At 22.8% G+C, this 15,805-nt stretch overlaps 2 protein-coding genes across 12 annotated transcripts in view; one reads left to right on the forward strand and one right to left on the reverse strand.

Annotated features, from left to right (window-relative positions):
* Nucleotides 1-15,805, reverse strand: part of LOC122501958 (calcitonin receptor-like) — a 314,998-nt gene that overhangs the window by 121,333 nt on the left and 177,860 nt on the right. The window lies entirely within an intron of this gene.
* LOC122501943 (UDP-glycosyltransferase UGT5-like) lies at nucleotides 314-15,123 on the forward strand. Of its 4 annotated transcripts, none has more exons than XR_006301596.1 (6): nucleotides 314-1,119; nucleotides 1,884-2,306; nucleotides 3,733-3,964; nucleotides 4,343-4,568; nucleotides 4,992-5,926; nucleotides 6,313-6,447. XR_006301596.1 is itself a non-coding variant. In XM_043611739.1 (6 exons), the coding sequence occupies exons 2-6, from the start codon at nucleotides 6,446-6,448 to the stop codon at nucleotides 15,070-15,072; spliced, it is 1,560 nt and encodes a 519-aa protein (XP_043467674.1). In that variant the 5' UTR covers nucleotides 5,722-5,812; nucleotides 6,313-6,445; the 3' UTR covers nucleotides 15,073-15,123. The 4 variants fall into 4 exon arrangements, 3 of the variants coding, with proteins under 3 accessions (XP_043467674.1, XP_043467675.1, XP_043467676.1); XM_043611739.1 differs by lacking the exons at nucleotides 314-1,119; nucleotides 1,884-2,306; nucleotides 3,733-3,964; nucleotides 4,343-4,568 and adding exons at nucleotides 9,934-10,356; nucleotides 11,326-11,557; nucleotides 14,201-14,426; nucleotides 14,790-15,123 and having other exon boundaries at nucleotides 5,722-5,812; nucleotides 6,313-6,841; XM_043611740.1 differs by lacking the exons at nucleotides 314-1,119; nucleotides 1,884-2,306; nucleotides 3,733-3,964; nucleotides 4,343-4,568 and adding exons at nucleotides 9,934-10,356; nucleotides 11,326-11,557; nucleotides 14,201-14,426; nucleotides 14,790-15,123 and having other exon boundaries at nucleotides 5,763-5,926; nucleotides 6,440-6,841.

The raw sequence follows: 15,805 nt of genomic DNA on the forward strand, positions 1-15,805 counted from the left end.
TTATAAATTTTTTATTTCTACATTTCACGTGTTAATATTTCTTTTATACCTATTTCTTTTATATTTATAATTTACATTCATTACAATTTTTTTATTTTAACTATTATTAATTCATAAAAAAATTAAAAACTTTTAAAATGTATGTTAATTCAATTTAATTAAATTTAATTTTATCAGGAAAAATATTTATTTGGAAATTATCTAATTGTTTACAAAACAGGTACAAAGTCGTTTTGAGAAAGAAAGCAATTGATAATTTACGTTATAATTGAAATAAATAGTATTTGAAAGAAAACTTCCATACTAAGCGTGTCACAAATACTATTTTCAAAATCCAAAGGAGTGGAAAATTTTAGGCAAATAAGAAAATTAATCAGTAACGATAGAACTTATTTAATAGAATGTCGTATTTATTGTCATAGTGCCATGTCACTCTAAATTAAACTAAAATAAACTAAACTAATCTTTTTAAACAATTTTCAAAAATGAATTAATTAAAATTAAGTTAAAAATTAATTAAATTAAATTCAAAATGAATTAAAATTGAATTAAAAAAAGATTTAAAAATAAAATAAATAAATAATAAATTGAATTAAAAAATGAATTAAAAATTCAATTTTCTGCTATTGTTATTATTGTAATGTCGTATTTATAGTCCAGTGTTAATCCGTCTAAATTAAAAGTTCGAAAAAATTTTTTAAAATGAATTTTCCTTCTGTTTTCATAATTTTCTACTCAGTGTTTATAGAGCCATTGATTGGAATTAATGGCTATCGAATTTTGGCAGTGTTTCCTTTTAATTCACGAAGTCACAATTATTTTTTCGAGGGAGTGACAAAAGCATTGGCTCTCAATGGACATCAAGTGGATGTTGTTACACATTACAAATTGGAAAATCCACCAAAAAATTACAAAACAATTATCAATTTAGATGGAACGAGAAAAAGAATAATAAATCATTTTTCATTTGATAATGTTAATGTACTACAAGAATCGATAATAAAGACTTTCTCCCTGTTACATGGAAATCAACTTTGTGAATTGCTGGGTCTGCCAGAGTTGCAAAATTTAATCAAGAATCCACCGCAGGATCCGCCTTATGATCTTCTTATAACTGAGGTTAATTTTTCAAAATTATTTTTTTATTATTTTTTTTATTTTAATTTTTTTTATTTATTTCTTTTCATTTTTTTTTCTTTTATTTATTTTCTTGATACAAATAAATATTTACTTGAATTAAACAATTTTTATTCAAATCAACAAATTTTATTTGCACCAATAATTTCAGTATTTTAAGTTAATATTATTTAATTGTCTTAAATAAATTTTATTTGAATCAGTAATTTTATTAACTGACGAAAATATTAATTAATTGTTTTAAATAAAAATTATTTAATACAAATAAAAATGATTTGATACAAATGAAAATTACTTGATACAAATAAATATTTACTTGATTCAAATAATTTGTATTTAAATCAAATAAATTGTATTTTAATCAGTGTTTTAAGTAATTGAAGTAAATATCATATAATTTGTCTTAAATAAAAATTATTTTATTCAAATAAATATTTACTTAAATCAAATAAATTGTATTTGAATCGAAAATTTCAGTATTTATTGAAAATTAAGCTAAATTTCATTTAGCTGATTAAAATAAAAATGATCTATTACAAATAATAAACATTTATTTGATTGTTTATATAAAAAAATAAAAACAAAAATTTCACCTTTAACTTTGCAGCGGTTTTCCTTTTAATTAAAAATTAATTTCAAAAATTAATGATGAAAATTAATAAAATATTTAATATTAATATTAATATATTAATATTAATATTAATATATAATAAATATTTAATAAAATGAAATTTTTTAATTTGCAGATGTTTTGCGCCTCATGCTTCATTGGAATTGGACATGTTTTGAAAGTGCCGGTTATCACGATATCGTCATTAATGGAAATTTCGTGGTCTAATGATATACTTGGAAATCCACATTCGGCGGCATTTTTTCCAAATATATTGAGTAATTTAACGGAAATTTCCACATTTTGGAATCGATTGGTGAACGTTATTCAAATACATCGAAGTAGATATGATTTTTATATGTTTACCGAAGATGCGCAAACGAAAGCGATGAGAAAATACTTGGATCCTAATATGCCAAATATAAGACAGGTGGAGGGAAGCATTTCACTCTCATTCTTCAATACATTTTACAGTTTACATGGTATAAGAAGTAAAACACCAGCTGTAATTGAAATCGCTGGAATTCATTTGGAAAATTCCGAGACCGAATTGTCGTCTGTAAGTTTTGGTTTTCAAATGATAAATTTTAATTTACTTTTTTTTAATTCGATAGTATTTTTTTATCAGGATTTTAATTCTAATTTTCAATCTCAATTCTAATTTTCGATTTCAATTTTCGATTTTAATTTCAATTTTCAATTTTAGTTCTAATTTTCAATTTCAATTTTAATTTTTAATTTCAATTCTAATTTTTTAATTTCAAGACGAATTTTAAATTTCAATTCTTATTTTCAATTTCAATTCAAATCTTTAATCTTAATTCATATTTTCAATTCGAATTTTCAATTTCAATTCTAATTTTCAATTTCTATTCTAATTTTCAATTTCTATTCTAATTTTTAATCTCAATTCCTATTTTCAATTTCAATTCGAATTTTTAATCTTAATTTTATAATTTTTAATCTTAATTCTAATTTTCATTTTCAATTTTAATATTAATTTTCTATCCCAATTCTAATTTTCAATTTCAAATCTAATCTTCAATCTCAATTCAAATTTCCAATTTTAAATTTAATTTTCAATTTCAATTCTAATTTTTAATCTTAATTCTAATTTTCAATTTCAATTCTTATTTTTAAATGGAATTTTATATTTCAATTCTTATTTTTAATTCGATTATTAAATATCAATTTTTCAATTTCAATTCAAATTTTCAATCTTAATTTTAATTTTCAATTTTAATTCTTATTTACAATCTCAATTATTATTTTCAATTCGAATTTTTAATCTCAATTCTTATTTTCAATCTCAATTCTAATTTTCAATTTTAACTTCAATTTTCAATTTCAATTCTAATTGTTAATTTTAACTCTAATTTTTAATTTCAATTCTTGTCTTCAATATCAATTCTAATTTTCAATTTTAATTTTAATTTTCAATACTAATTTTTAATCTGAATTCGAATTTTCAATTTTAATTCTATTTTTCAATTTTGTAATACGAATTTTCAATGTCAATTTTAATTTTCAATTTCAATTCTACTTTTCTAAACTTGTTTAAAGTGACAAAAATTTAAACTTATTAAAAATCATTTTTTTCTTAATAAAATAGTAAATCTTTTTGGAATTATTAAAAATGTCAAAATACTTTATGAAGACCACGCTAAATTTCAAAATAATGTATTAATGAATTATTCAATTAGTGATACAGAATAGGAAAAAAATAGTTTGATTTTTAGAAAAAATCTCCAATTTTCATCTTTTTCCCAAAAACGGACCAAATTGGCTATGAGAAATTTTTACAGAATAAAAATTGTCTAATAAAATGCCAAAAATCAAAATTGGGAAAATTAGTAAAAAAAAAAACAGAGAGGAATTAGTAAAATAAATTCGTGAAAAATTATTATAAAGTTTGTTAAAAAAAAACTAAATCTTTTTAAAATTAATAAAAATGTCTGTTTTTCAAAAAAAAAAAAAAATCCAAGGACTTTCAAGAATGGATGGACGAAAGCAAAAATGGCGTTGTAATTTTTACATTGGGATCAATGGTTCTATTAGAAACACTTCCAAGGGAAACTCTTTTCGCATTTTACGCAGCTTTTGAAAAAATAGCGCCCATCAGAGTTTTAATGAAAATTGTCAACGAGGAAAAATTACCACCAGGACTTCCGAGCAACGTTCGCATTTCTACTTGGTTACCTCAATATCAATTGATGGGTATGTAAAAATAATTTTATTCCCTCTATAATTATTTTTCCATAAAAAAAATATTTTACTTGAAGAAAAATTAATCCATTATAAATTTATTTTCAATCAACTTTTTTTCTTTTTAAATAAATTACTCATATATTTTAGTAAATAATTAAATTTCGTTTTTAAACTATATTAAAATTATTGAAAATTCTCTGAATTTTAATTTATCGAAAAATGTATAAATTTTAATTTATCGAAAATTGTGCAGAAATTTTAATTTATATCGAATATTCTATGAATTTTAATTGATCGAAAATTATAAGAATTTTAATATTTAATTTATCGAATTTGATTAGTGGAGAAAATAAAAAATGAATAAAATGGAAAATTTTGAATTTTCAGGTCACAATAATACTCGATTATTTATAACACACGGTGGATTATTATCTACATTAGAGGCACTCCACTTCGGTATTCCTACAATCGGATTACCTCTCTTTGGAGATCAATTTGCAAATGCTCATCTTTTGCAGAAAAAGAATATGTCGATTTTATTAGATTATAAAACAATAACTGAGGAGAAGTTAAACAAAGCTTTCAATTCTCTTTTACATGATCCCATCTACAGGTAATTGAATATTAAATGTTCTTCATAATTTTCAAAAAAATAATTTTTTAATTTCTTCTCTTTGATAAACAATTCAAAAAAATTTTTATTTCTAATTTAATAAATATTTTATTAAAAAATAAATTAAGGTTGATTTTAAATTATACATAATCAACTTTTAATTTAATTTGAATACAGTTTTTCAAAAAAAAAAAAAAAAGAAAATTCAGTTTGAATCAAACATAACATTTTTAAATATTAAGTTACATAATATTTCCTCAGAGAAGAAATGTTTATTAAAATATCGTTTTTTCAAAGTATAAAAAGCAAGAGAAACAGAAGAAATTAATTAATTTAATTATACTGTAGAAAAGAAAATTCTTTTTTGAATTTAAAACAAAAATTAAAATTAGAATTAAAAGAAAATTATAAAATGTGTCACAGGGAATCAGCGAAACGTGAATCAAAATTATTTCACGACCGGCCATTTACACCGAGTCAAACTGTCAATTATTGGGTAGAATACGTAATTCGAAATGGACCAAATGTTTTAAGATCACCTGCAGTCGGTGTAAATTGGTGGAAAAGGGAACTTCTCGACGTTTACGGATTTTTAATGCTCTGCTTTTTAATACTTTTGATTTTAACAATTCTCTCCTTAAAACTTATTGTAGATTTAATTTTTAAATTTTTCCTTTTGCCAACAAGGCCAACAACTAAGAAAAGTGGAGGTATTTTAGCTTTCTAAGTATTTAATATTGTTAACTATTTTTAAGTATACTAGCTAATTAAAAACATAATTTTAACTATAGAGCAACAAATAATTCGTCATTTTTAGAGAAAATGTATTTAATTTTTCGATTTGAATGTAAATTTTATTCGATGTTAAATAAAAATTTCAATAAAAATATTTAGAATAACAAATAATTCGTTACTTTTATAGAGAAAATATTATTCACTGATTTATTTTATTAATGTAAATTTTATCTGATGTTTAAAAAATGAAACGTAACTTTATCTCTAATTTTTTTTTTCTTTGAAGTGCCTAGATCAATTTTGCAATAGTGAAGTTAAACGTATAGAAGATTATTAAGTTTATCATAAATATAATTTTAAATAAAATTTTTCTAAAGATTTTTCCATTCAATAAGCATTATGCAAGCAGAGCATTGAAACTGATTTTATTATCTCGTTTTGCGTTGTTTCATTAAATTCTATCAGTCGAAAAACATCGTTGCACTGAGCGCATTATCTTTTTCTCCGGAGTCTATAACAATTTCTTTCTATCATCCCTTTCAAAGAAAAATTACTAATTAAAAATTTTTTCATAACGCGGTGCAAAAAAGGGCACTTTTTTGCACCTTGTTATAAAAAATATCGTTCGTAACTAGTGCTAGCAGTTGCCAATTTTTGAACGAGCACTTTTTTTGGAACAAACTGTAGGCGAAGCTTCGCTTCGCCTACAGTTTGTTCCAAAAAAAGAGCTCATTCAAAAATTGACAACTTCTCGCACTCGTTACGAAATATACTATTCCGTTCTCGACTATAAAGAAAATTTACTTTCTAAACAATATTTTTATTATTTACTCCCCCATTTTTTTTTAATTTTCGTGTAAAAAAATCCACTATTTTTTTATTTACTCAATTTTTTAATTTGTGTGTAAAAAAATTTACTCCATTAAAACTATCTTTATTAATCACTCCCCAAAAAATTAAATATTTCTATTTATTGTAAACCTAAAAATTTTATAAATTATTTTATTAGAACTAAGAACTTATTGCAATAAAATAAAAAAACAATTTAAGCAAATCAGAATTTCGACAGAAATTGGTAAATTTTATCAAAAAGTGAAGAAGTGGTTTCTTTTTGGTTTTTGAAATTTGTGAAATAGGGGAAAATGAAAATTCAATTATTATTGATTGTTTGTGGTGTGATTGTGGAAATTAAAAGTTATAGAATTCTGGGAGTATTTCCAATGAATTCAAAAAGTCACAATAATATGTTCGATCCGCTAATGAAGGGCCTCGCTAAACGGGGACACAAAATTGATGTCGTTAGTCATTTTGAACTCAAGAATCCTCCAGATAATTATAAGACAATCATTAATTTACATGGGACAAGACAGGATTTAACTAACAATGTTTCAGTTGAATTTGCCTCACAAATTGGACACGATCCCATAATTCACATTGCCACAACTTATGGCAATGATTTCTGTGATTTAATGGCTCTCGAAAAAATGCAAAAATTCATCAAAAATCCTCCACATCATTACGATCTCATCATAACAGAGGTTTTCATTTTTTTAATTTCTCTTTTTTAGTAGAAATTTATTTCTATTATGTGTTATGTACAGGGCTCGAATCAGTGAAAGTATTTAAAAATAAGGACTTCACGGATAAAAAATTAAAAAGTACGGACCAATTACTGACAAAAATATAACCAGTCAGAGTCAAATAAGAGAACATTTTATGTGATCGTTTCTTCATATTTTATAATAATTCATGACCGAGTGATAAAATCATCATCAATTCAATTATTATTTTTAAGAATTTTCAAATACATTTCATTACAACAAACAATTTTACGAAATTTCAATTATTCGTCAATTCTTCAATTAAATATATATTAGAAAATAAAAACTTAAAATAATACCAAAAAATTCAATTAAACTTTTTCGACAAAATTAATTTCAAAATTCAATTATTTCTAAATATTCACGCTATATTGAATTTATTATTCAATTATATTATCTAAAATTTTAACTGAAATTCATTTTTATGAAATGAAAATCAATTTTTATTAGAAAATTCTACTACAAATTAAATTATTTAAATACAAAAATAAATAATTTATTGGATAATTGAATGTTTCTTAACATTCAATTCCCACAAAGAATTTTATCAATAAATTCTTAAATAATTGAATCCTTTCGACGAATTTTAATAAAAATTTTAAGATTATAATTACATTTTTCCAAAAATTTGATTAAAATTGTATTAAAAATAATTGAATCCCTAAGAAGAATTTTATTATTTTTGAACAATATTGAATTTTTGCGAAGAATATTATTACTCTTGAAAATAATTGAATTTCTGCAATAATTTGTAACTTTTCCAAAATTGAATTTTTTTTTCGTGTTTTTAACTAAACATCTTCTACAAATCCATTATTTTTAATAATTTTTGAAAACGTTCTTTAAGAAAAAATTCAATTATTATCTAAAATTTTAACTGAAATTCATTTTTTAAATCAACTTTTATTAGAAAATTCTACTAAAATTCAATTATTTAAATCGAAAAAAATTAATTTATAGAATATTTGAATGTTTCTTAAAATTGAATTCTCATAAAGAATTTAATCAACAAATATTTAATAATTGAATTCTTTTGACGAATTTTAGTAAAAATTTTAAGAATAATTACATTTTCCGAAAAATTCGATTAAAATTGTATTAAAAATAATTGAAATTCTGCGATGAGTTTTATTATTTATGAAAATAATTGAATGATTGCGAAGAAATTTATAAAAAAATTTGTAAATAATTGAATTCTTGTGAAATTTTTATTATTTTATGAAAATCAATTTTTATTAGAAAATTCTACTAGAATTCAATTATTTAAATACCTACAAAAATAAATAATTTATTCAATAACTGAATGTTCCTTAAAATTCAATTCTGACAAAGAATTTTATCAATCAATTTTTAAATATAATTGAATTTCTTTGACGAATTTTAATAAAATTTTTAAGAATAATTACATTTTTAGGGAAATTCGATTAAAATTGTATTAAAAATAATTGAAATTCTGCGATGAGTTTTATTGTTTGTGAAAATAATTGAATCCCGAAGAAGAATTTGATTATTTTTGAACAATATTTAATTTTTGCGATGAATATTATTACTCTTGATTATTTGGAAAAATTGAATTTCTGCAATAATTTGTAACTATTCCAAAATTAAAATTTTTTTCGGGGTTTTAACTAAAATTCTTCTCCATAAGCATTATTTTAAATAATTTTTTTGAAAAAGTTCTTTGAGAATTTTTATGTTCATTTGTATATACAATTCAATTTTACAAAATTTCAAATATTTGTAAATTCTTCAATTAAATATATATATTAGAAAATAAAAACTTGAAATAATTTTTTAAAAAATCCGCAATTCAACTTACACAAAAAAATTAATTTCACAGTTAAAAATATTAAAAATTCAGATTCTCAAAGGTTTCAATTTGAAAGCTTTTCAAAATTCAATTATTTCTAATATTCACGCTCTAATGCTTTTAATATTCAATATTATAAAAATTATAATAAAAAATTATAACTGAAATACATTTTAAAATCAATTTTTAATAGAAAATTCTACTAGAATTCAATTATTTACATACAAAAGAAAACAATATATTGAATAATTGCTTTTTTTCAAAATTAAATTTTCATAAAGAATTTTATCAACAAATTTTTAAATAATTGAATTCTTTCGACAAATTCTAATAAAATTCTTAAGAATAATTACATTTTTCGACGAATTGATTAATATTGTTTCAAAAGTAATTGAAATTCAGCAATGAGTTTTCTTTTTTTTTTGAAAATAATTGAATTCCTAAAAATAATTTTATTATTTACGAAAATAATTGAATACGTGCAAAAATTTTATTATTTATGAAAATAATTGAATGATTGCGAAGAAATTTATAAAAAATTTGTAAATAATTGATTTCCTGTAAAATTTTTATTATTTTATAAAAATAATTCAATGTTTGCCAAGAATTTTATTCAAATTTTTTTAAAATAATTGAATTGTTTTGTAAAACTTTATTAAACTACTAGTAGATATTGGAAATTATTGCATTGAGAAAAATTTTTGAAAATAATTGAAATTTTGCCAAGAATTTTATTAAAATTTTTGAAAATAATTTAATTGTGGAGAAGAATTTAATTATTTCTAAAGATAATTGAAAGTTTGACTAGAATTTAAAAAAAATTTTGAACATAATTGAATGTCTGCGAAGAGTTTTATTACTTTTGAAAATAATTGAATTTCTCCAATCATTTGTAACTTTTTTAAAATTCTCCAAATTATATCGTACAATTTACGAAATTTTCGTCTTTTCTCAATAAAATTACGGACTTTACGGACCTTTTTTTTTCAAAAAACGGACTTTTACGGACTTTAAGCAAATTTAAGGACTTTTACGGGATTTAGGCACCTAGTTCGAGCCCTGTATGTAACATGACGCTGAAACTGGCACCCATTTAATTTTGAAATTTGACGCTTACTAAAAGCTAAATTTGATGCTCTTCTACTAAAATTTCTATTTGTTAATTTTTAATTTCTATGTTTTAAATTAAAAAATAAATAATTCATTTCGTAAAATTCAGGCATTCAGCTCGAGTTGTTATATTGGATTGGGCTACGTATTAAAAGCGCCAGTAATAACGGTTTCGACATTATTGGATTTCTCATGGGTCTCGGAGGCAATTGGTAATCCCAGTTCGACTGCATTTGCCACGAATGTCTTCATGAACAAAGCATTTATCTCGACGTTTTTCGAACGCTTGCAAAGCACATTTGTTCATCACATCACGAGATTTAGATTTCAGAGATTGACCGAGAAAAGGCAAACGGAGGCAATGCGAAAATATTTGGATCCCAATATGCCAAATGTCAGGATAGTCGAGCGAAGTGTTGCTCTAATGTTCACAAATTATCATCACTCACTATATGGACCAAAACCATTCACAACAGCAGTGATTCCAATTGCTGGAATTCATGCCGAACAAAATGATGATGAATTCACACCTGTGAGTTTAATTCCACTCTTAATTTAATTAATTAATAAAAATTATTAAATTTAATAACAAAACGATGAAATAAACGATCATTCCTGACTCGGAGCATCAATTGGAACGTAAGGCGCAAGCGCCGGCCAATGAGAGCGAGAGAGAAAGACACGAACTTCTCTCTCGCACTCGTTGACCCCCCTCTCCCAGCGCATGCGCCTTACGTAGTACACTGGAACTTTCGAGAGTCACCAAGACGAGATTTTTGAATATTATTTCAAACATTTTTATTATTTAATATTTTTTGATGAAAAATTTTCACCAAGTACTTAGAAATATATTTCATTCGACGTTGACAAAAGATTTTTGAATACATTTTTTTTTTATTGTGTCAAAAAGAAAATCGAGAAAGTTTCATCTTTTTGCGCGGTACAATTGTACATAATCCGTTAATAAATTAAATAAATCCATTAAATAAAAAATTAACATTTTAATCCCAATTATAGGAACATTCTTGTAATCTTTATACAAATACGAAATGCTCACAAGAAATTAAAATTCTAAATCCAATTTTAGATTGGATCCATTTATTGGATTCATTTAAAACTTGTGGATCACTTTTCAGTGATCCACAAGTTTTAAATGAATCCAATAAATGAAAAATTAAAGATTAACAATTTTGTCAGGAACATTATCAACAATTTTAGATAGTATCTTTATTCAAGTATTATTATTGTCATTATTTCAGTACTAGTGAGACTCAGAAAGCCTCAAGGTCACACTCTCCAAGAGAGACACATAAAACTCGACGAGTGACTCTCTTGGGAGTTCCAGTGTAGTTAACTATTCAATACAATGAAAAAGAAACGAAAGGTTGGCTTTAGAAACAAAAAAAAAAAAGCAAATCGATTTTCTAAGTTTATCATAAAATAAAACTAATAAATTTACTCATGGGACAAATCTATTTTTTTTCTTTCTCTGTATAAAAAGGAATTAAAACAATGGATGGATAAAAGTACTCGTGGGGTGGTTTATTTCAGTCTTGGTTCGATGATTCTCATTGAAAGTCTCCCCAGTGATATTTTACTTGCATTTTATGCATCATTCTCTAAATTAGCGCCAATAAAGGTATTAATGAAAGTTGCAAATCGTGATAAACTTTTACCAGGACTTCCTGATAATGTCATGACCTCATCGTGGATTCCTCAAGTTCCAGTATTACGTAAGTGATGATATAAATAATCATGACTTTAGGAAAAAGTTTTTTCTCTCTCTACTATTTTTCAGGGCTCAAAATAGGTCTGTAAATCTCTTAAAAGTCAGTAAATTTGCCTGAAGTCCGTAAAAGTCAGTTTTTTTGAAAAAAAGGTCCGTAAGGTCCGTAATTTTATTGAGAAAAGACGAAAGTTCGTAAATTGTACCTACACGATATAATTTTGGAAATTTTGAAAAAGTTAGAAATGATTGCAGAAATTCAATTATTTTCAAAAGTAATAAAATTCTTCGCAGACATTCAATTATGTTCAAAAATTTTTTTTAATTCTCGTTAAAATTTCAATTATCTTTAGAAATAATTCAATTTTTCTCCAAAATTCAATTATTTTCAAAAATTTGAATAAAATTCTTGGCAAAATTTCAATTATTTTCAAAAAGTTTCCTCAATTCGAAGATTTTCAATATCTACTAGTTTAATAAAGTTTTACAAAACAATTAAATTATTTAAAAAAAAAAATTTAATTCAATTCTACGCAAACCTTTAATTATTTTCATATAATAATAGAAATTTCACAGGAATTCGATTATTTATAATTTTTTTTATAAATTTCTTCGCAATCATTCAATTATTTTCATAAATAATAAAATTCTTATGGGGAATCAATTATTTTTGTAAATAATAAAATTCTTTTTAGGAATTCAATTATTTTCAAAAATAATAAATTCATTGCAGACTTTCAATTATAATTTCAATCGAATTCGTCGAAAAATGTAATTATTCTTAAAATTTTTATTAGAATCCGTCGAAAGAATTCAATTATTTAAAAATTTGTTGATAAAATTCTTAATGAAAATTCAATTTATTTATTTATTTATTTGTTTATACACTCGTCTTAAGCCTACAATCTTGGCTATACAAGTGTTTGTTTACATCTCGTAAATTTCTCTTACAAATATTTCTTATATACATTTCCTTATAATACTAAATTTTGATTCTACAGAGCGACTTGAAAATTAGGAGTACTCGCATTTGCCTGGACCACCCGTCTAATAGGTTTTCTCGCCAGTAAAATCAATTATTTATTTTTGTATTTAAATAATTAAATTTTAGTAGAATTTTCTATTAAAAATTGATTTAAAAATGGATTTCAGTTATAATTTTCGATTTTAATATTTATATAATTGAATATTAAAAGCATTAGAGCGAGAATTTTTAGAAATAATTGAATTTTAAATAGGTTTCAAATTGAAATATTTGAGAATCTAGAATTTATCATATTTTTAACTGTGGAATTAATTTTTCTGAGAAAATTAATTTATGGATGTTTTAAAAAATTATTTCAAGTTTTTATTTTCTAATATATATATATATATATATATATATATATATATATATATATATATATATATATATATATATATATATATATATATATATATATATATATATATATATATATTTAATTGAAGAATTTACGAATAATTGAGATTTTGTAAAATTGAAATATATATAAATGAATTTAAAAATTCTCAAAGAACTTTTTCAAAAATTATTAAAAATAATGTTTATGGAGAAGAATTTTAGTTAAAAACACGAAAAAAAATTTAATTTTGGAAAAATTACAAAATTATTGCAGAAATTCAATTATTTTTAAGAGTAATAACATTCTTTGCAAAAATTAAATATTGTTCAAAAATAATAAAATTCTTTTTAGGAATTCAATTATTTTCAAAAATAAAAAAACTCATTGTAGAATTTCAATTATACTTTTAATACAATTTTAATCGATATTCGTCAAAAAATGAAATTATTCTTCAAATTTTATTAAAATTTGTTGAAAGGATTTAATTATTTAAAAATTTGTTGATAAAATTCTTTGTGGAAATTGAATTTTAAGAAACATTCAATTATTCAATAAATTATTTATTTTTGTATTGAAATAATTAAATTCTTGTAGAATTTTCTAATAAAAATTGATTTTCATTTCATAAAAATGAATTTGAGTTAAAATTTTAGATTATAATTTAATATTGAAAGCAATATAGCGTGGATTTTTAGAAATAATTGAATTTTGAAATTAATTTTTTCGAAAAAGTTTAATTGAATTTTTTGGTATTAATTTAAGTTTTTATTTTCTAATATATATTTAATTGAAGAATTTACGAATAATTAACGTAAAATTGAATGTTGTAAAGAAATGGATTTGAAAATTCTTGAAAATAATAATTGAATTGATAATGATTTTATCACTCGGTCATAAATTATTATAAAACATGAAGATATCTTCATGTTTTATAGTTATGAAAAATTTAATTTGTAGTTTTAAGTAAAATTCTTTGACTCTGACTGGTTACATTTTTGTCAGTAATTGGTCCGTAAGTGGTCCGCAATTTTTAATTTTTTGTCCGTAAGGTCCGTATTTTTAAATACTTTCACTGGTTCGAGCCCTGTACTTTTAGAAAATTATTTTCTTAATTTTCAAGGAAAAAAGAGTAACGTCATATGATTCACTTTCGTCACTCTGTTCAGAGGAGTTGAAAAAAGTTCTACTTTCGCCACGCTTTTCTAACAAGAAAAGTCCTTCTTTCAGAGCAAGCGTTGGAGAAAATTATTTTGTAAAAAAAATAATTATCATTTCTTTTTGAATAGGACACAATAACACGAAGGTTTTCATCACTCATGGAGGATTAATGGGCACTCTGGAGGCACTCTACTATGGCGTGCCATTAATAGGTCTGCCATTTTTCTCCGATCAACTGCCAAATATGGAGATTTATGTGAAAAAGAATATGGCCATTCGTTTGGACAAGAACGCAATTAATGAGAAAAAAATAACCGAAGCTCTAAACAGCATCCTAACCGATCCGAAATACAAGTAAAATATTTTTTTTTACAAATAATAAAGTAATAAATAAAATAGTGATTTTTACAAACTAAGATAAATATATAAATATATATTTACCTCAATAATCAAATATACAATTATATAAATAATTATAGCAATGGAATATTATAATTTATAATTACTATATATTATTAATTAACAAGAGAGTCCGAAAGTGGCGCATCCGAATAGGTCGCGTTTTGATTCAGTCAAAGGAGTTTATTAATAATTAATTAATCATTAATTATTAATTATTATTATTTATTTAGATTTAAACAATTAATTTAAATATTTTTCTAACAATATCAGCTATTATTAAAAACAAAAATAATTGAAAATGTAATTCTCCTGCAGGAATTCAGCGAAACTTGAATCTCTCCTATTTCGAGATAGGCCAATGAGCATATTGGATACTGCCAATTTCTGGGTTGAATATGTCATTAGAAATGGACCAAATGCTTTGAGATCACCGGCTATTGATTTACATTGGTGGCAGGTCGAACTGTTGGACGTTTACGCATTTATGTTATTCTCCGCTACAATCATCATCACGTTAATTGCATTGTTTGTCAAAAAAATTTTACAAATGGTACTTAAAAAATTTTCAAATCCACAAAATTCGAAAAAAAATCAATAAATTCAAAATATCGAATAACTACAAAAAGGAAAATAAATAAATTTTTGTATACTCGTTACTTGTTACTTTTTAATTACTTAATTTAAGAAAAAATTATTTTTTTTTATCTAAATTTATATTCTAGTTATCAAATTATTGCGAATTAATTTCAAACTTAGGGAGAACATTTCTAAGATATTATAGAGAATAAAATTCATTTTGTGATGCTAAAAATCTCAATTTATATATTTCTTTATTTATTCTTTCTGTATTTATATATTTATACGAATCTTTTTAATTTTTACATATGAAAAATTGAACCTTTTGCGAAAAAATAAAATTTTCTTTAGTAATTTGAAATTTTTTTGAAATATTAAACATTTTTTTAAATAATTTTTAATAATCTTTTAAATGTTCAATTTGGCTTTATAATTATCTGTTAAGAGATTAATTTGGTTGACAATTTACGTAAATGTCACCATATGCGGTATATTGAACTCTAATCTTTAACCTTTAAATTACAAAAGATTATCATTTTTTTAATTCATCAGGAGATTTGGAACTTTTAAGATTTAATTAACTGCAGTGAATTTGCAGTTGCAGTAATTTTTCTAATATTAAATGAAAATTGTCTAAACATCAAAATCATGCCTGATAAACTTTTATTGTCATTTTTCACTATTTTGTTTATATTTGTTCAATTATAATTTTTTTTTATTATTCTATTATTAATTTCCATTTCTTTTTTTTTACT

Source organism: Leptopilina heterotoma, unplaced genomic scaffold (genome assembly GCF_015476425.1).
Source record: "Leptopilina heterotoma isolate Lh14 unplaced genomic scaffold, ASM1547642v1 Lhet_219, whole genome shotgun sequence".
In the NCBI taxonomy this organism is placed as follows: domain Eukaryota; kingdom Metazoa; phylum Arthropoda; class Insecta; order Hymenoptera; family Figitidae; genus Leptopilina; species Leptopilina heterotoma.

Bases quoted from the DNA above. Each gene is read 5' to 3' on its own strand.
- LOC122501943 (XM_043611739.1), top strand. From the start codon at position 6,446: ATGAAAATTCAATTATTATTGATTGTTTGTGGTGTGATTGTGGAAATT. The intron at 10,357-11,325 runs GTGAGTTTAATT...CTGTATAAAAAG, and splicing joins ATGATGATGAATTCACACCT to GAATTAAAACAATGGATGGA. The intron at 11,558-14,200 runs GTAAGTGATGAT...CTTTTTGAATAG, and splicing joins TCCTCAAGTTCCAGTATTAC to GACACAATAACACGAAGGTT.